Below are 20641 nucleotides of genomic sequence, written 5' to 3'. Positions count from 1 at the left end.
TATTTTAATGCATTGTAATCTGATACAATGTTATTTGTGTGATTAGTCGGCGTGCAGTCTAATCAAAGCAATATACTATGTTTTGTATATTTTATCTAAGTACATTGTTTATATTAAACGTTAGTAGAATAAAGTGCAGTAGATTGTAGGAAGTTCGCGCATCAAAATTGAAATATTCGATTTTGTATTATCAGCTACTGCTAGATAAGCATAATAATACAGTATTTATGAGTGGATCAATTGTAAGGACGCTTAACTGGGATGTTGGATACGAGCAAAGATTCCTTGCTGTAAATCCAATTGGTGATGAGGTACTTCTTTATCAAACTAACCATGAGGATCCCTTATGCGAATCTAATGATATTAAGAAAGTTAATAATCGACCAGGTTTCAGCAATATCCAATGCAGTGCATATTCATATTACGATGTTGGATTAACAAGTGTGGGCCAAATTAATGGTACTGTTTGCATTTTTGATATTACTTCTAACAATTCGTCAATTTTAAAACTTCGACCTAAACAAAGTAGACCATGCAATTCGCTTTCGTTCAATAATAAAGGGATGGTGGCAGCCGGATTCGACAAAGGTAGACAAGATAATAGCTTGCAAATATGGAATATAGAGCATTACTCAAGAAATAGTAATAATGACCACATTAAACGACCAACATATTCATATATCCCTAATGAAGCTATTTTATCATCAACATTTTATCCTGATCACGATAGTAATTTGTTAGCAGGTAGTTATAAATTTTTAAGAGAAGTTGATTTGCGTACAGATATACCGACTTTTCAAATGGCAACCAAATGTACATTGGGTATAACTATAGATCATTTCCAGTCACATTTATTCCTGTCATTCAGTGAAGATGGGTCATTGGCGATTTGGGATAGAAGAAAATTGCATGGGAATACATCAAAATCTAAACCTTCTCTGAGCGGCAATGTAATTACTGAGACACCTGTGTTGCAATTCAACAAGTTGCTTAGTGATTCATCTAGGAAAAATCATGGTCCATGTGTTAGATATTCAACTGTGAGACGGGGTGAATTTTCAGCGGTTTTCAATGGAGATTTAATTAGAAGATGGCATACCGGGATAACGCCTAAATCGAAAGAACTAGGAGAAATGAAGCCAAAGATGACTAAAGAAAGTAATGTATTACAATCATTGAAAAGACAGTCTTCCCAACTTTACAAACCCAACGAGGATTCTCTTTTCGTATCAATGGTGTTGGATGTCAAAACTGATTATGAGAGAGTAATTTCGTTTGATTATTCTTCAGATATATCCTCGAATACTTCAACAAATTTTGTTTGTATGAGACAATCAGGTTCAGTCTTTAGGATGCCTGTTGTAGAATGTATTGAATCCATTGATTTTAACTCATATAATGAATTTTCAATTGCAGGACCAGAAGGTACCCTCACAAAGTTTTTGAATGATGGGAATCTTCAAGATGATACGAATATGAAAAAAAATAACGAAATTTTGAGGACCAATGAATTAAGAGATATTAACCAAGAAGATTATTCAGAAGAAATTGACTCTACTGTTGATGACGATAGTGTAGTTGCAAACTATGGAAGAGAAGAAAATTTGAATAGGTACAGCAGGGAAGACGAGGATTTTATCCCTCTAAATACCTTTCTTTATACTTCAGAGGTTATGATGAATGACATATGTAGTACTATTCGAAGAAGGTCGTTATTAGGTTATGGAATTGATTGTGAGAAGAATATCAAAGTTCTAGAAAAATTCGACAGTATGGATACCCAAGTATTCTTAAAGAACACATGGAAATGGCTTACTTTGGCTAAGAAGTCTCTTGATAAAGGGACAATGATAGCTGAAGGTTTGGACTTAGGATATCAAGGTGTCTTGGGGATTTGGAAAGGTGCTACAGAAATTAATGATCAAAATAGGGTTAGAAAAGATATGGGTCATATAACAGATCAGTTGTTTTCTCACGTTGTCAAAACGATAGTATCCTCAAAGGGAGAAAAGACAGCTAGTATAAATATTTCAAGTAATAGTGAGAAGAAAGCCCAAAGAAAATTATGTTTGATAGTATCAGGTTGGTATTTGGCAGATTCGGAGTTTGAAGAAAAATTGAACCTTTTAATTTCATGGGGACAATATGAGAAGGCTGCAGGGTGGGCAGTTTTTCATGGTAATGTAGAAAAAGCAGTTGAAATCCTAGCATCTTCTAAAAAAGAAAGACTAAGATTAATGTCCACAGCGGTTGCAGGTTATTTAGCATACAAGAGTTCTAATGTTAATAGTCCATGGAAAGACCAATGTCGTAAAATGGCCTCCGAGCTAGACGACCCTTACTTAAGAGCAATTTTTGCATTTATAGCCGATAATGATTGGTGGGATGTTTTGGATGAGCACTCCTTGCCTTTAAAAGAAAGACTAGGAGTTGCTCTTCGATTCTTATCGGATAAAGACTTAACAGTATATTTAAATAGAATTGCTGATACAGTCATTGCCAAAGGTGAGTTAGAGGGGTTGATATTAACGGGTATAACCCCTAAGGGGATCGATTTATTGCAATCTTATGTTGATAGAACTAGTGACGTGCAGACTGCAGCATTGATTTCGGCGTTCGGATGTCCAAGATATTTTAGTGATACACGAGTGAGTCATTGGGCTGATTGCTACAGATCTTTACTCAACAGTTGGAGCATGTTTAGTATCAGAGCCAAATTCGATGTCGCCCGTACAAAACTCTCTAAGAATAACACTGGTCTGTTAACCATCAAACCGGCTCCAAAACAAGTATATCTACAATGCAGCAAATGTAACAAAAACCTATCAAAGCCCAAAGCAAATAGTCTGGGTCGCAACAATGCATCCTCGAATGCTGCAGGGACCAACGCAAACAACCCGTCCGCCCTTCTAAAGCAATTTAATAAAATGAATCTTAAGAAAATGAAACACAACTTCAAGTCATGTCCCCATTGTGGCGCCCCGTTACCTAGATGTGCGGTCTGTCTACTTACTCTAGGCACACCTGTTCCTATGGACTCAAGAGATAGAGCGAATGATAACACGATCAGTGGTAAAATTGAAAATAATCTTAGAGAATGGTTCAGTTTTTGCTTGAGCTGTAACCATGGGTCGCATGTATACCATGCAGAGGAATGGTTCTCTAAGCATTATGTTTGTCCTGTTCCTGACTGTAATTGTTGTTGTAACAGTAAATAGCATTTCATAGCCTTTAATAATGTGCTTCCAAATCAGGTAATTATATATCACGTGTAAAAATCCCCTTAGCAGTAAATTGTCAACACAAATCGAGGTACCATCCATTGTTATTAAGAACAGGTCCTAATAAACATCTTTTAGCTTAGTTACATTGATATATTTGACAATCAAAGGTAAGGAGAAGAACATCTTTACTGAGTCGTATAATCCCTACAGTATTTTTTAAAATTAAACGTTCAGAAGCGAACGAATTTTAAAGTGTCATTGGAATAGACATTGATCTCGATCTTGATTGATATATTGATCCAATTGGCCATAGCTACGAAAGTACGATTGTTTTATACACCAATAAAATCTGCGGTGTTTAAATTGACTAGAGTTGATTGAATAATCTAAAAATTGCCAATGACAGAACCTAAGAACCAGCAAGTTCTACACGACATCAACGGGAAGATTGAAAGAGAAAAGAAACTTATTCAAGGATTCCAAGCTTTGAAACGAAACACTGATAATGCAGAGGTTATTCAAAGATGTAATAACCAGATCAGAGAGACACAGTCCAATATAGACTACCTTCAGGAGACATTGTCTAAGCTTTCGTTACAACAAGGCGCCAACGAAGCAGAACTGCGTACGAAAGAAGCATCGACGGGATCAGGCAACAAACCTGTATATTCAAGATTTGATTTAATCAAGTATGATTGCCCTTCGCTTGGGCATAGAATTCTGTACATGTTGCAACAGTTGCAATTTAAATTACAGGTGGAAAATCAATATCGAGAGGCCAACGAAAAGATTGCTCATTTATACAAATTAGATGGAGATAAATCGAGCAGTATTGTTGCTGATACTGGCCGTTTAGAGAGTGATCAAAGGATTCAATTACTTAATAAATCGTTAAAAAGGTATCAAGACATGCACATTGATGTCGAAGATGTCACTCGTGATATGGAGATCATGAATACTCCCAAATATGCCAGAAAGGCATTCAGTGGTAAATTAACCATTAGCGTTACTTGCATTAGAGATATTGATCATATTGCGTCTCCAGTATTTTCAAAGAGGCCGGAATCAGTTGTTTCTATCAAAATAGATGACGTGGAAAGAGCTAAAACTCGTGGTTCTCGCTCAGGCAAATGGAATGAAGAGTTTCATATTGACATTGATAAAGGAAACGAAATTGAATTTTCAGTTTATGATAAGTCTGGCTCTGTCTTAGTACCAGTGGCTGTTACATGGGCATTACTTTCTGATATATCAGAAGAAATTCGTAAGAAAAAGGTCGCTCAAGAAGAAGGAAGCGAAGGTTGGGTTTCAGCATCCAACTTACCAAACAACAATAACAAACAGCACAGTGATAATTATCCATCTAGCTCCAGTTTGGGGGTAAGCAATGCCACATCTACATTTAACGGTAGTTCTACTCATTACAATTCTAATATTGCTGAAAATATGAATTCACCCCCTTCTGTTGAAGCTAAGCAAGTTCAAATCAACACTTGGTTAAGCTTGGAACCAGTGGGTCAAATTCTCGTTAGTGTAAGTTTAGATAAATCAAATCAAATCGGGAATAGACAATTTATGGGGGCTCTTGGTCGTCATGGTGCTATTCGTGAGAAGAAAGAAGAAGTCTTCAAACAACATGGACATCAGTTTGTTCAAAAACAGTTTTATAATATTATGTGTTGTGCATTTTGTGGAGAGTTTTTGCGTTATACTGGATTTCAATGTCAAGATTGTAAGTTCCTTTGTCACAAAAAATGCTTTCAAAAGGTGGTTACGAAATGTATTTCTAAATCAAGTAATGATATCGATCCCGATGAAGCAAAATTAAACCACCGTATTCCACACAGATTTGATCCAATTACGAATCATGGTACAAAATGGTGTTGCCATTGTGGTTATATCTTGCCTTGGGGACGTAAAAATGTCCGTAAATGTTCTGAATGTGGTGTTATGTGCCACGCTCATTGCACACATTTGGTTCCAGATTTCTGTGGTATGTCTATGGAAATGGCAAATAAAATTCTCACTACTATAAAATCAACAAGAACTCCAGGAAAGCCGTTACCACCTCCACCAGCCGCCCCTATCATCAGTCAACCAAACGTTTCATCTGAAGCATCTAAATTTTCAAGTTCAACGTCTGATTCGAAGTCAGACACTTTGCAAAATATTTCTGATGATGAACTAGAGAAAGAGTATGCCTCAAGATTACCAACGGAAACTAAAAATCAATTCCAGAAACCAATAGAATCTCAATTTAAGCCAACTGGTAGGCGTCCACCACCAAATGATCTTACTAAAGAACCTGGAAATGAATTGCAACAGGAACAATCAGAATCATATGATCATGACTATACTTTCATGTCATCGAAATCGGATGATATGAAACATGGAAGTTTGGATACTACTGAATCTAGAGAGGCAAAGGAAGCAAATGAACCAACTGATATGCAGATTGACAACCCGTTTGCAAATCCAATCGTAAATGATAAATCTCATTTTAATAATTTTGACTATAATAATAACAAGGTTACGGTACCAGAGGTTCCCCAGAAGCCAGAATATGAAGAAGCTCCGGTAGATTATCATACTCCACAAAAATCTCAAGTAACTCAACCAAAGACGGGGGTACCTCATAAACAAAAACGTCGTAAGAGAAAGATCGGATTAGATGACTTCCAGTTTCTTGCGGTTTTAGGTAAAGGTAATTTTGGTAAGGTCATGTTAGCTGAGTCAAGACACACGCTGAATTTATGCGCTATTAAAGTTTTAAAGAAGGACTTTATTGTGGAAAATGACGAAGCTGACAGTGTTGCTTCTGAAAAGAGAGTATTTTTAACCGCAAACAAAGAAATGCATCCATTTTTATTGAATTTGCATTGCTGCTTCCAAACTGAAAATCGTATATATTTCGTTATGGAATATATTTCAGGTGGTGACTTAATGTGGCATATTCAAAAATCTCGTTTCTCTGCAAAGAGGGCTAAGTTCTATGCTTGCGAAGTCTTGTTGGCTTTAAAGTATTTCCATGACAATGGTATTGTCTATCGTGACTTGAAATTGGATAATATCTTATTGACTACAAAAGGACATATAAAGATAGCTGACTATGGTTTATGTAAAGAAAATATGTGGCACAAGAGTACCACTGGTACTTTCTGTGGTACTCCTGTATTTATGGCACCAGAAATTATTGCAGGAAAGCAATATGACAGAAGTGTTGATTGGTGGGCATTTGGTGTATTGCTATTCCAAATGTTATTATGTCAATCTCCATTTAAGGGTGATGATGATGATGAAGTTTTCAACGCGATAGAGCATGATGATGTGAAATATCCAATTAGTATGCCTCGCCAAACTGTATTAGTATTACAAGCCTTATTAACAAAAGATCCTGCTAATCGTCTTGGTAGTGGTGAAAGAGATGCAGAAGAAATCATGGAACATCCTTACTTCCAAGACGTTAATTTTGATGACATATTAAATTGCCGTATTCAAGCACCATATTTGCCTGAGGTTTCATCTGAACATGATTATTCGAACTTCGATCAAGAATTCACATCGGAAACCCCAAGATTAACACCAGTTGAAACAGTTCTCACATCTGAAATGCAAGAACAATTCCGTGGCTTCTCACACATTTCAGAAGGGGCAGCTATCTAATTCCATTTGGGTAGTTTAATAGTTTTGTGGAATGATAGTATGCCAGTATCGTTTTCTTCAATTTATTACAAATATGTATCTAATTATATATGATTTGCGGATGTATATCTATTAATATTCTAATAATTTAACGCCTTCTATAACCCATGCTTCCATAATTCTCTAAATAAATATATTTTATGCTACTCTATACAAATATCCATGCTAGAGACATCTAGCTTGAACCGTATCAACATCTCACATAATAATGCAACAACCTTGCTTCTTTAAATCCTTCTTATGTTCTGGCAGAATGTAATTATTCCTTCTGTTTCCCCTTGCCAGAGATGCACTAGTTGAAGTTGACAAGGCTTGATTTACTTGTCGTGACTCATTATCTTGATTTTTTTTATCGTCCAAGGACTCGTGATCATTTGTTTTGTTTAACTTTGAAGCTGCCTTCGAAATGGCATTAGTCGTAGCTACTGATTTTATCTTTGATGTATTTCCCAATTTGTTTGTGATTGAATTCTTTTTTTTGTTGCTTTTATCGAATTTGAGCGACAAGACAGCATCGATTATGGGATCGAATGCTTCATTAACACCAATGTCATCTTTAGCACTACACTCTTGAAAGTGGACTCCTCCTAATCGTTCACATAAGCTGTATCCTTCTTCGTATGCAACCTGTCTTTCAGCTTCTATATCTGCCCTCAAACCAACTATACTGAAAGGAGGCGAATCTCCACGTAAAACCATGGTCCTTTCATACAAATACTCTAACTCTGCAAAAGAATTTCTATCAGATATACTATATGCAAAGACCAATGCGGTCGTATTCTTAATTTGTTGCTTCCTACTGCTCAGGTAATATTCTTGAGTAGCTGAACCTCCCAAAATCGAGATGTCGTAAGACCTGGATCCTCTCCACACAGTCTTCGTGAGCAATTCCTCGACTTCTAATTCGGAATCTTCAACATATTCCTTGTAAATATATGAGTACAAGAATGACGATATTCCAACATTCCCTTCGCCTACTATAAAAATATCATACTTTTGATTCAATACGTCCAAACTGTCCTTAACAGCAGACATCTTTTCTATACAGATATATTCCCTTAATTGTTATACTAATTAGAGGTTTCTAAGATTATATAGCAACTCTTTAAGATCATATGCTGATTTTATTTCTCTCACTAAAAAGAAGAAGGGATTCCGAACTTATATCGAATAAAACCTATACTTCTGGACAATAAAATTTTAACTTTTAAGCGGATGCGAGCGAAAGATTTATGCAGAGTGACCGTTAAAAGAATTTTTCATGTACAAAACTTTCGTGATGAGCCACATTATAAAGGCATATTTCCATATATGACAGGCGAAAAGTTTTCATGTGTCAATATAGAATGGTGCCGCATATAGATTCGGCAAGTGATCATCAGTCTGCTTACAAGCAGGGCATTGAGAAAAAATAGTATGCATTAAAAAATAATCTTAAAAAATAGTAAAACTAAACAAGGCAGTTATTTAGGTTTTAACATGTAAATATAGAAGTCTGTAGAATGATAATACATCAGGCAGTTTAGGAATAGTCTTCATCTTCAGAATCCAAATATTGGGAGTAATCGTCCACCGAGGCGAAAATAGGTAAACTTTTAAGTTTAGATCTTTTGGATTTGGCACTCTTCTCGTCAGAAGCTTTACGCTTCTTGGAGCCTTGGTCTGACTCTGGTTCTGATTCTGCGGACGACAAATCATCTTCACCTAACATCTTTGGAGCCTCATCACTGTCGTATTCATCCTCATCATTTATAGCAAACATTGCGCTTTCCTCGTCATTCTCTTCACCGTCCGATTCGTCAGCTGCGACAGTTTGTGGTTCGTCTTCTATTTCTTGCTCCTCACCTTCAAGAGCAGCATCTTCACCTTCAGCTTCGGCTGTTTCCTCATCATCGCTCATGTCAGAGAAGTCATCAGCATCAAAATCAGAAAAGTCATCCTCGTCGGACGCTTCTTCGACTTCTGGTCTAGACTTGACCAAGGCTTTCCAAATTTCATCGTCTTCCATTTCCGCTGCTTCTTCTTCATTTTCAATTTCTTCTTCTCCTTCCTTCTTTGATTCTTTGTTTTTCAACTTGCTGACTTTAGTAGTGAAGTACTGGTGGAAGAACTTTTCATCGGGTTGGATGTTTTCGACCTTCTTATTCAACCAGTTTTCAGTGTTTGCTGGAATCTCATTGTTTGCAACATTGGTGGCCTTTACCAATAATGAACCAGTGTGAGCACCACCTAAAGGTTGCATAATGGATGAACCTTTGGTCATTGGCTTCAGCTTTGAATTCCTGTAGACAAATCTGTCCAAGAAATGGGATAATGTGAATAAACCTAAATCTGGTTTTGGTTGGTCATTTCCATCCAAAAGAGAAGCAGCGTATATGGCAACGGTTGGATGGTAATGTGTTAAAAATTGTCCTATTTCCCATAATGATGATTTATCAGCGTTTGCAAATTTAGGATCACGCTTACGACTGTCGTAAGTACGGTCTGCATTATTGGCTTCCTCATTTTCAAAATCATCCTCATCTGGTCTTGATGCAAAGTCAATCGATAAATCTTGAATTTGTGGATATGTTTTAGATAATTGCATTAACAAAAACAACATACCGGTAATAGCACCGACGTGTAACCAATGCGAACATATTTGTAAAATTCTCTTAACAAATGCTAAGACTCTTGGGACATTTTCAGTATCATTTTTTAAAGACTTATACAACAAGTTCAAGTAGATACCTTGTTTGGATGTTGTGACTAAACGAGGGTCTAACAAGGATTCATACAATGTACGGTAGTATCTATCCGAATCCAATTTTTGACTTGTTATGATGTGGTTAACCAACACCAACGCTTGAATAGACGTATTGAAATTTGAGGAATGCGTAATCTTGAATAAAGTGTCTAAATGTTTTTGATAAGTTTCATTTGGTAAGCTTGAAAATGGAAATGCACGATTTAAACCTGTCAACAAAGCTGAGAATAATCTGGTGTTTTTATCTTCAATGATCTCATTTTCAGACTTTTCTTGATTCTTTACCGATTTTCCCCCTTTCTTACCTTTCTTAAAGTTCTTACGGTTATTCTTTCTACCCTTCTCGGATTTACCGAGAGCTTTGTCTTCCTTGTTAGTTTCAGCATTATGATGGTCAGTTTCAACTAAAATTTTTTCGAATAAGGCGAAATAAGTTCTGACCAAAGTATTAGCTAATTCATCTTCACGTCTAGTCAAAATTGTTTGATTGAGAGTGACAATAGAGTAGTATTGTGCATGGTAATCACTGTTACTTTTAAAAATTATATCAACAACAGAATCAGTAACAACCTTTTTCATGGCTGGATGAGTTTGTTCTAATTGTAATATTTGGTAAGAAGTCTTGGAGGAAACCTTATTGTCAATATCACCTAGTTTGTTTACACCTAATCTCAACAAATTGACTTCTTGTTCTGGCTTTGCTTTAATCAAATCAAATAAATGGCTCACGACATTCATTCTTACATGTATAATTGGATCATGAGACAAAACCTCTAAAGTAGAAATTAACTTGAAATAGGATTTCTTTAAATAATCTTCAAAGTAATAAATGGCCACCTGAACATCTGATAAATTCTTGGTTAAAGGTTGTTTGTTAAATGCGACTAATTTTCTGTCAGGTAAAACACCGTTCAATAATAAATCCTTCAAGGCATTAATTGATTGCAAAGCAGCAGTACGTGACTTTTTACTACAGTAACCCAATAAAGTATCAAATGCTTTCATATTATGCAATGGAGCTTCCTGAATTAATAATGTTAAGGCTGAAATTTTATCATTTAATGTACCATCTGCCAAAATCTGAGATAAAAACTTTTTCTGGGAGTTATTCGAAGTGAATTCTTCTAAGTAAGTTTTATTATCCTTCTCAACAACTGTCTTAGCTCTTTCATACAATCTTTCAACACCAAATCTGTCCAATTTTTCTGGCTCATCAATTCTTTCCAATGGGGTATTATACCAGTCAGTTCTACTTGGAACAATCAAGTTGTTGCTGCTTACCGAAGAAAGATCGGTGATTTTATCTGGATCTCTTCTTGATTTATCTTTTACACCTTCTTTTGATTTACTTGCGAGTTCTTTCTTGTTCATTTCCTTTTCTTGAACTTCAGATTCAGACTCAGAAGAACTATCACTAGATTCTTCTTCTTCTTCCTCGTCCTCTTCTTCTTCCTCTTCTTCTTCTTCTTCTTCTTCCTCTTCTTCTTCTTCTTCCTCTTCATCGTTTTCCTCTACATCTACTAATTCAGGAACAGCTTCATCGTCTTCAACGACAACTGCTTCACCCTTACCTAACCCTATTCCTTTCATGAATTGAGACAAGTCAGTGGAAAATGTTTTATCGATACTTTTAGAATCTCCGTCAAATTCCTGTTCACTATCTTCACCATCTTCGATACCTTTCAACAATGCTAAGTCTTCTTCAGTAGCCCCAAGTGCAAAAGCTTCTTCTCTTAAAATATCTTCTTCTGTTTTCTCCTTATCATTATTAATTTGCTTCGACTTGGTTTGTTCCTTTGAGACTGATTTTCTATCCGTTGCTTTGTACTCCTTATGTTCTGATCTTTTGTTTTCCTTAGGTTTAGCTGATTCTTGTTTAGCTTCCTTTTGCTCGGATTTCTTATTCTCCTTCTTCTTGGGTTTTTCGTTGCTCTTATTCAGCAAATTCATTTTACTCGAAATCTTGTCTTTCAAAGACGCTAAGCTTAACTTAGAGCCATCCATCTTCGATACTCGTAATTCAATCTCGATTTATTAACAACTATACAATTATTTAGTACCTCATCAGAGTAATTTTGAAAAAAAATTAATTCAGCTTGATCATGTGACCTCATCTTAAAGATAATCCGTTCGGTGTAAGCGCGACATATAATTTTTCCGGGGACGTAATGGAATATTGTTAAACCTTATCAGCAAGTTTTTTGTAATTAGATAAGTACTTTGAAGTATCAGATATAACAGTTCAAGTATTTGACATCAATATATCAATATTTCTATGCTTGAAACATGGCTCATACATATAGAAATAACATACAAGAAGTATGGCCTCCCACAGAATCAACAAATATTAATGGACAGAATCCTTCCGCAATAGAACAACCATGCAAATACATACTTTCGAAAAATAAACTAGGGGACGGGACGTTTTCTGGAGTTTTTGAATGCAAGAATAAGTTGACTGGTCAACATTATGCTGCCAAGATGTATAAGAAAAATTTGGTATATGGGTTGGAAAGTATGCTACAGAATGAATTTCTTGTGTTGAAAAGGATCTCCAGGAGCCATGACAACATTCTCAAACTTATAGACCATTTTGAAACCGCGAGCGAGTTGTATTTGGTGACAGAAATAGCATATGGAGGTGAATTATTTGATAGAATTACCAAGTCAGGCCACTTGGAAGAGATGCAAGCTTCAGTAATCATGCAATCGTTGATGAGTGCTGTTTCTTACTTGCACGCAAACAATATAGTTCATAATGATTTGAAGGCTGAAAACATCCTTTTCCGGTCTCGAAAAAGTGATAATATGAATATACTAGTAGCTGATTTTGGGTTAGCTCGAATACTCCGCCCAGATGAAAAGTTGAAAGGAGTTCGCGGCACACTAAGCTATATTGCACCAGAAGTATTAAATGGTTCAGGTTATGATTTTGGCGTTGATATCTGGTCTGCTGGGGTCATTGTTTACTTTATGCTATGTGGTTATATGCCGTTTGATTGTGAAACCGACGACGAAACCAGGTGCGCTATACTTTCTGGAGACTACATGTATGAACCACCTGAGTATTGGCTGCATGTGTCAGCCGAGGCGAAAGACTTCATAGATTGTTGTCTCAAGACTGATCCGAATGAAAGAATTACATCTGAATCGGCTTTGAACCATCCATTCTTGAATCCACAACCAAGAAGCTTGAACCCTGTTGTTAGAGTTTCCAGTTCTTCAGATATTCACGAAAATTTAAAGGCTGCGGTCATGCAACTACACCTCCCTATCCAGGCCACTAATAGAGGAAATTTTTCTGCTCAAACATCCACGGACATTAGTCATACTATTTCTACTGTTTCCTCCAAGTTATCTCTTCTAGGGAGCTCAAGAAGCAATATGTTGTTAGATTCAACCTTAGATGGTGCATGCTGCGACTCACCAGATATCGTGTCAAGATTCACAACCCCAGTCATTTCAAACGTAGTTTCAAGACTGCATTCTCCCACCAATATATTAGAATATATAGATAGTCCACTAGGTGACGTACACTCTCCTAAGTTCCATATTTAGCATAGTTATACATTTCATAAATGCTGCAAAATCCAATTGAAAAGTGTGTCGTAAATCGAGTCGTTTGCGACACAAAATGCTTCGAAATCAATTCAAAATACTGTTACCTGAGGTAAATATAGAAATATCTATTAATTCCATATTAAGGAACGAGTATGGAAACTCCAGGAAATGGGCGTTCGCTTATAGATCCGAATTATTCTTCCGTGACATTTTTTGATAATTCAAAACCCCGAGAGGAGCGTAATTTCAAAGAAATATATCCTGACCTCGAAGAAACAAATCAATTGAAAGTCTTCGTACTTGATAATCAAAATGATAATAATAATGAACTGCATGATGAAGCAAGGACAATAAATAACTTAGATTTAAAAAAACCTTTATTTCGAGTGACCTCTAAGTCTGACAAGATAGATCAAAATATTAAGTTCAGTAAAACGGTCACAGAATATGGATTTCAGGAGCCCAATAGATCTAGCCACAAGGTACCGTCGTCGACATACATACGGCCATTCTCGTTGAATGAAAATGAAAAAATTGAGGATATGATTATAAAGAAAAAAAACCAGGTTGAATATGATATGGATGAACAAGACGACTTATATCTACAGCATCGAAACAGTCAGGCCAAAAATACGATCAAGTTGACACCAGAAGTGTTCGAGATTCTAATAACCATACTCGAGAATGAATGGGATAGCTTGGAGATACAAATGTCATCTATTTCTTCCACGGAAGATGAAAATAACAGGCTATTAACATTGGACGAAGGGTTAGATAATAACAAATACGGTAACGATGATGGGATCGTGTTAGGGTCTGTAGTGGAACAGAAATGTGCCGTATGTAACGACAGTGACTGTGACAACTCAAATGCTATAGTGTTCTGCGATGGTTGTGATATTGCAGTGCATCAAGAATGTTATGGTATTGCATTCATTCCCGAAGGCCAATGGTTGTGCCGTAAATGCATGATCAATAAAAACAGAGAAATAGATTGTGTATTCTGTCCCAGTAAAACAGGAGCTTTCAAGCAATTGGATAATAGTTTGTGGAGTCATGTCATATGCGCATTATGGATAAATGAGTTGTACTTCGCTAATCCAATCTACATGGAACCAATTGAAGGGGTTGATTTAATTCCGAAAAGTAGATGGAAATTAACGTGTTATATATGTAAACAGAAGGTTGGTGCTTGTATTCAATGCTGCAATAGAAGTTGCTTCCAAGCTTACCATGTAACATGTGCAAAAAGGGCAGGTCTCTATATGAATTTAACAAAAGGCATACAAGGAGCTATAACTAACAAAACCACCTTGAAATCTTTTTGCGACAAGCACTCACCATCAGATTGGGATCAAAATGAATGCATTAAAGGTATCAATAAAACAAGATTGTTCTACAGAGATATTACCATATTGAACGACCAGAATGCAAAGTTGACTAAAAATCAAAAAAAGGCCAATAAATTAAACACATTCAAATGGAAAACTGAAAACAATACGCCGATCCCCCCTAAACTTCTCAGTGATAAATTATATGGTGCATTAATCAATTTGAAGGTTGAAAGTCAGCCAAGCGTAACTCAACTGGCCAAAGTAGCCATGTTAAAAGATCTTGGGTATAAGCCTAACAGAAGTCGGGAACAAATATTGCAAGAAATCCGGGACATGAGCAACGAAATATGTCGTTACTGGTGCTTGAAAAGAGAATCAAAGAAGGGAGCCACCTTGATCAGAAAGAACAATAACATGATCGCTACATCTTCCATCGTCTACGGCAATAGTAACTACGAGGAAATCAATAATAAGATTGAAGTTGCCAATATCCTCATTAATGATCTTGACAAGGTTATTGGGTTAACATCCGATAACCTTTCACGACAAGAGATGAGTAAACAGGCGTCCGATTTAGATATAGTTATGGTAGACACCGTATACTTCCCAATTAAGCGCCTCCTCGACATCCAATTCTCAAAGCTCGACAAGCTCGATACCAACCACCTCTTGATCAACTACCGGTCCAAAACTGGCGCCCATTTGACCTGGAGCCAGATAAAACACAATATTGATACCTACGAGTACACCTCAGTCAAGGAATTTGATGCTGATGTAGGCGAATTCTATCACATGGTACTCAAAGAAAACAAATCCACAAACAATATAATCCGCGGAAGCAAACGAATCTACAAAGAGCATCGTAACTCGTTGCCTCACCTAACTGAGATTGAGAAGAAAATCCACAACGACTACAACGATGGCACCCTTAAAGTGCCGTTTGTGGAAGTTCATGGTTCCTCATTAAGATTCACCGACTACGATCCTAAACAAATAATTGAACTTAACGATCTCAGTGAGGTGGAAGAAGCTTCCGAAAACGACAACATTTTACTACAGAACTTTATTAAAGGCAACTAGCTGACATATACAAACATTCTAGTTCCTTCATCCACCTCTAGAACCATCTAATGCATGTGCCTTAAACGAACACTCATATATAGTTTCTACTCGTTCCAGTTTGGTCCAATTCGCTTCTTTTCACCTCAAATTCTGTTATCATATCTGTAGTTATATAAAGGTATATATACTCTTATTACATATTATGCTGGCTATTTCTACGTGTATATTAGACGAATTCGTATTGTATCCATATTCAGGGGAACTAGGCACAGAGGACGACTCAAAAAAAAATATTGCGTGAGGCTTATAAACAAAAATAGAAAACACGAATACACGATAAATTTTATTGACAAAATTGCAAAGGCTGATAATCCATAATAATTTAAGGCGAAATCTAGAATTAGAAGCATAAGGCAAAGACACTCATTTAAAATTTTATAAGATTTATTACCGTTCAATTGTTCCAGAGATATATCTGACCCTATTATACCAGGTCTGAGAAGGTCAATAATATAGCAAAAAGATAAGATTACCGTTGCACACATTCACTCCTTTATTTATCCAACTCAACGTGTAAAAATTCTAATTAACTTAAGTCACTCATTAATATGTCTCACACACCTACACAAACACCCAATAGAACGGGACGAACTAACAAGAAGTTGCCCATGATAGTGGATATTGCTCTAGATGGCGACGGACAGCAACTCTACCAAGTGCACGAGTCGTCAAGACAGGTACGAAAGGAGATGCCTATTTCGACCAATTTTTCCTGCAATGAAGCCGAAAAGACTCCAATTCGCAAAATACTCGGAATCGTTTCGCCCAGTACGCTCAACCAGAAGAAGGTGAAGGACGAAGATGAAGAGGGTGAGTTGGGGGATTATGCACCACCTGAATCTGCCACCAAAAGAACAGGAGACTTGAATATCTTCACGGGTAACGTCGAAGATAACTACGAGTTCCATAACGAGGACAGAGGGTCAACCAACGATATTTGGTCGGATGATGTCGAAATGGCGTTCGAGGAAATTTTGGCCATTATCCCCAAAAAGAGCTCTAATAAGATTAAGATCAGTGGTAGATCCTGTGGTAGAAACGAATTAATCTCGGATTATATTTTGAACAAAACGGGCAAATTCAGAAGTAGAAAACAGGTTTCTAGTCATATACAAGTGATTAAAAATTTAGGCCAGAAACCCGATATTATTAAGTTAATTAATGAGGGGCCTAGCTTTGAGACTGAGAAAGAGAAGGAACGAAACGACAAGAGATTTGAGGAGATTTTTTCTAAGATCAATTTGGATAAGTCGTTGGGTATGACAGACGTGAAGAAACGTAAGGAGTCGGTCAGTTCTTCTACTCAACCCGTTAAAAAGCAAAGAATAAATGAAATTATTAAAGTTGAAAACTTCTATATGCTAATTAACGATACGTACGGAGGCAATCCGATCATCCTTACGTTTCAAAATTCTAATGACTTGAAAAGCTTGAAAATAAAGGAAAACGCCAAAATATCGAATAGATTTCCCGGTTTAAACGATTTCCAGAACACTGATATCCCCATTCTTCATAGTATGGTTAAAGTATACTTACCCCATTTGCCCAAAAACTATACAATTGAAGGTCTTCAAACGAACTATTTCCTTCTGGATTCCCATCAATCGAATTATTCAGTCTTCACTTGTATATATTCCTTTGGTAATGAAGTATTGAAGTTCAACGATACAAATGTTAAGGCCAACGAAAACCAACAGTTTTTGCCTAAATTTTGGAAGTTTTTTATATCCAAGTTAGTTAACAATTCCAACCCAATGGAGGTTAATATGGCTTTCAAAGGTATCACCATTAAGCAGATCATTTATGAATCCAATGGTGATTCAAATATAGTGTTAAAACTGAAAATTAAATCAGTATCATTATGGGAATTCGCCAAAGTAGATCAATTCAAAGATGCTAGTACTTCAGTAACAAAATTGTCGTTACCTACCCAAACAATTGCTGATATTCAACCGCTGGCCGTTGATTATCATCCGCCTTCATTGAACAGCACTACGACTACATCTACGGCTACAATGCCACCGACGGTTTCAAGCATATTGGATGACCATGCTTTCGAGACAAAGCCACAATTATCCGTCCAAGAGAAATTTGAATCTTTGCAGCACCATCAAGAGCAACAGCAAAGTCAACCTTTTCAAAATATGCTTCATCCTTCGGTAAACACTAATCTCATGATGGTCTCGAAGGATAACCAGTCAAATCAATTCGGGGGAACTCTTTTCTCCGAAAATGAATTTATGAACATTAATTTGGATGAATCCCAATTTAATTAACTCTTCTATCATTATATAGTTTCTTTATGTATCTGCTTCTACTATCTATGTATGTATTTTTATGATAAGACTATACTATATAAATGTAACACAAAACCGAATGATTTTTTCAATGACTCGGGTTAATTAACATAATCCAAGAGATGGATTATATATTGCTTGAACGTTTTTCCTACCTAATATTAAAACAGAATATAAAATAAACTCTATAAATAGCGAATATGGATGGAAAGACTATAGGTATCTTAGGTGGTGGCCAATTAGGTCGTATGATTGTTGAAGCAGCTCATAGATTAAATATTAAAACTATTATCTTGGATGCGCCTAACTCACCAGCTAAGCAGATTAATGCATTAGACGAACATGTTGATGGGTCATTTTCAGACGCAAAGTCTATTATGGAATTAGCCAGGAAATGTGATATATTGACAGTAGAAATAGAACATGTTGATGCCAACGCTTTACAAGAGGCTAAGAATAAATATGGTGTCGAGATTTACCCATTGCCAGAGACCATCAAGATGATCCAAGATAAGTATTTGCAGAAAGAACATTTGATTGAACACGGAATCGAAGTTACTGAATCTATTGATGTCAAGGAAAACAATGTCGAAACATTAACTGAAATTGGTAATAAGTTTCAATATCCATTCATGTTAAAGTCAAGAACTTTAGCGTATGACGGCAGAGGAAACTATGTAGTCAAGAGTAAAGACAATTTGTCAGAAGCATTAGAATTCTTGAAGGATAGACCATTGTATGCTGAGAAATGGTGCAAATTTACCATGGAATTGGCTGTCATGGTCGTAAGATCTATTGAAGGAGAAGTTTTTGCATACCCTACTGTGGAAACCGTCCATAAGAACAACATTTGTCATGTTGTCTACGCACCAGCTAGAGTCAACGATACTGTAGCTGTCAAAGCATCGATCTTAGCCAAGAATGCTGTCAAATCATTCCCGGGATGTGGTATTTTCGGGGTCGAAATGTTCTTATTATCAAATGGTGAATTATTGATCAATGAAATTGCACCAAGACCTCATAATTCAGGTCATTATACTATAGATGCGTGTGTTACATCCCAATTTGAAGCCCATGTAAGGGCTGTTGTTGGATTGCCAATGCCTAAAGACTTTACCAAGTTTTCTACCACTAACACCAATGCCATTATGTTGAATGTCTTAGGTGACGATACTGCTAACAAGGAGTTAGAGATCTGTCGTAGAGCATTAGAAACTCCAAATGCTTCCGTCTATCTTTATGGTAAGGGTACTAGACCACAAAGAAAAATGGGACATATTAACATTGTCTCATCATCCATGACCGATTGTGAAAATAGATTGGCACACATCTTAGGCGATGAAGAAGTAGTTGTCAAGGATCTTGATTCCTCCTCAGATAAGCCATTGGTTGGAATAATAATGGGTTCTGATTCTGACTTACCAGTCATGTCAGTGGGTGCAAACATCTTGAAGACTTTCGGAGTACCATTTGAAGTGACTATCGTCAGTGCTCACCGTACGCCCCACAGAATGACTGAATATGCCATCGAAGCAGCCAAACGTGGCGTCAAGTGTATTATTGCCGGTGCCGGGGGTGCTGCTCATTTGCCGGGTATGGTTGCAGCCATGACTCCATTGCCAGTCATTGGTGTTCCTGTTAAAGGTTCCACATTGGACGGGGTTGATTCGTTACACTCAATTGTACAAATGCCAAGGGGTATTCCAGTCGCAACTGTGGCCATTAACAACAGTACTAATGCTGCGTTATTGGCTGTCAGAATCTTAGGTGCCGTTGACAACAAATGGTTAAACAAGATGTCACAATACATGAACAACATGGAAAGTGAAGTGTTAGCCAAGGCCGAAAAGTTGGAGTCTGTGGGCTACGAAAATTACAAGGCATAAATGCCCTATATATGTATGAATAAACGTGTGCTATTTCAGTATCGTGTAATGAAGTACTTTATCTTATAATAATAAACTATAACTTGAGAATTAAAATGCCAATGCCATAACTACTATACAAAATTACGACCCATGGTCAACCAGGTGTCTGTGCTTCGGCTCTGCACCTTCACTTATCCATTTCTTGTTCTCGCACCGTATCTCGTGCTTCTGTTTTTGACCTCTCCTTTCAATGTCTTTTTTCTCTTGCTACTGTCCTTGGCCCTGTTCTGCCCCTTCTATCCTAGCTTCTCCTCTCATCTTCGCTGCAGTGCGTCTGTCATAAACAGCCTCTCTGCGCTTAAAACTTCATGTTCTTCTTCTTCTGGAGCTTCTTCTGCTTGTACTGCTGCTTTCTCGAATCTCTCCATCCCGAAGTACTGACCTTCTTCTTCTTTTCGTCGTCGACCACCATCTTCTCATCCTCTTCAACACCCTCTTCCACCTTAGCAGCCTGTTTTATCTCTTCCTGTCTTTTGGTCTCCTTTTCCATCTTTTCGGCCAATCTCTTGTTTCTAGCATCGACAATTCCTTCAAACTCGCCCTTACGTTTCAACGACTTAGCCCTCAACTTAGGCTTCGATCTTAATGATTTAGCCATTCTAATATAATTATCTTATAACTGTATTCCACAAATTAAATAGCCAATTATACGAATACCCTCCAAATAAACCTATAAATTGTCTATATATCTGTAATTAGTACCTTATCTTGATCTCATCGCGTACTG

General features: G+C 36.8%; 9 protein-coding genes across 9 annotated transcripts; 6 read left to right on the top strand and 3 right to left on the bottom strand.

Moving 5' to 3' along the window:
- Positions 1–227: 227 nt before the first annotated feature.
- AC631_02894 (uncharacterized protein) lies at positions 228–3218 on the top strand (the record flags this gene model as incomplete). Its single annotated transcript, XM_015611723.1, has 1 exon — positions 228–3218. The coding sequence occupies one exon, from the start codon at positions 228–230 to the stop codon at positions 3216–3218; it is 2991 nt and encodes a 996-aa protein (XP_015467431.1).
- A 405-nt stretch (positions 3219–3623) lies between these two features.
- PKC1 (protein kinase C) lies at positions 3624–6887 on the top strand (the record flags this gene model as incomplete). Its single annotated transcript, XM_015611722.1, has 1 exon — positions 3624–6887. One exon carries the CDS (start codon positions 3624–3626, stop codon positions 6885–6887), a length of 3264 nt encoding a protein of 1087 aa, XP_015467430.1.
- A 237-nt stretch (positions 6888–7124) lies between these two features.
- On the bottom strand, positions 7125–7961 carry RAS2 (Ras2p; the record flags this gene model as incomplete). Its single annotated transcript, XM_015611721.1, has 1 exon — positions 7125–7961. The coding sequence occupies one exon, from the start codon at positions 7959–7961 to the stop codon at positions 7125–7127; it is 837 nt and encodes a 278-aa protein (XP_015467429.1).
- Positions 7962–8448: 487 nt separating this feature from the next.
- MAK21 (RNA-binding ribosome biosynthesis protein) lies at positions 8449–11676 on the bottom strand (the record flags this gene model as incomplete). Its single annotated transcript, XM_015611720.1, has 1 exon — positions 8449–11676. One exon carries the CDS (start codon positions 11674–11676, stop codon positions 8449–8451), a length of 3228 nt encoding a protein of 1075 aa, XP_015467428.1.
- A 282-nt stretch (positions 11677–11958) lies between these two features.
- On the top strand, positions 11959–13230 carry CMK1 (protein kinase; the record flags this gene model as incomplete). Its single annotated transcript, XM_015611719.1, has 1 exon — positions 11959–13230. One exon carries the CDS (start codon positions 11959–11961, stop codon positions 13228–13230), a length of 1272 nt encoding a protein of 423 aa, XP_015467427.1.
- A 155-nt stretch (positions 13231–13385) lies between these two features.
- Positions 13386–15647, top strand: AC631_02889 (uncharacterized protein; the record flags this gene model as incomplete). Its single annotated transcript, XM_015611718.1, has 1 exon — positions 13386–15647. One exon carries the CDS (start codon positions 13386–13388, stop codon positions 15645–15647), a length of 2262 nt encoding a protein of 753 aa, XP_015467426.1.
- A 590-nt stretch (positions 15648–16237) lies between these two features.
- Positions 16238–17965, top strand: TEC1 (transcription factor TEC1; the record flags this gene model as incomplete). Its single annotated transcript, XM_015611717.1, has 1 exon — positions 16238–17965. The coding sequence occupies one exon, from the start codon at positions 16238–16240 to the stop codon at positions 17963–17965; it is 1728 nt and encodes a 575-aa protein (XP_015467425.1).
- Positions 17966–18186: 221 nt separating this feature from the next.
- Positions 18187–19872, top strand: ADE2 (phosphoribosylaminoimidazole carboxylase; the record flags this gene model as incomplete). The annotated part of the gene is made up of 1 exon (XM_015608830.1): positions 18187–19872. One exon carries the CDS (start codon positions 18187–18189, stop codon positions 19870–19872), a length of 1686 nt encoding a protein of 561 aa, XP_015467424.1.
- Positions 19873–20212: 340 nt separating this feature from the next.
- Positions 20213–20512, bottom strand: AC631_02886 (uncharacterized protein; the record flags this gene model as incomplete). Its single annotated transcript, XM_015611716.1, has 1 exon — positions 20213–20512. The coding sequence occupies one exon, from the start codon at positions 20510–20512 to the stop codon at positions 20213–20215; it is 300 nt and encodes a 99-aa protein (XP_015467423.1).
- Positions 20513–20641: the final 129 nt, after the last annotated feature.

This window comes from Debaryomyces fabryi (assembly GCF_001447935.2).
Source record: "Debaryomyces fabryi strain CBS 789 chromosome Unknown contig00056, whole genome shotgun sequence".
NCBI classification, from domain to species: domain Eukaryota; kingdom Fungi; phylum Ascomycota; class Pichiomycetes; order Serinales; family Debaryomycetaceae; genus Debaryomyces; species Debaryomyces fabryi.
This window is presented reverse-complemented; position numbering and strand designations above follow the sequence as displayed.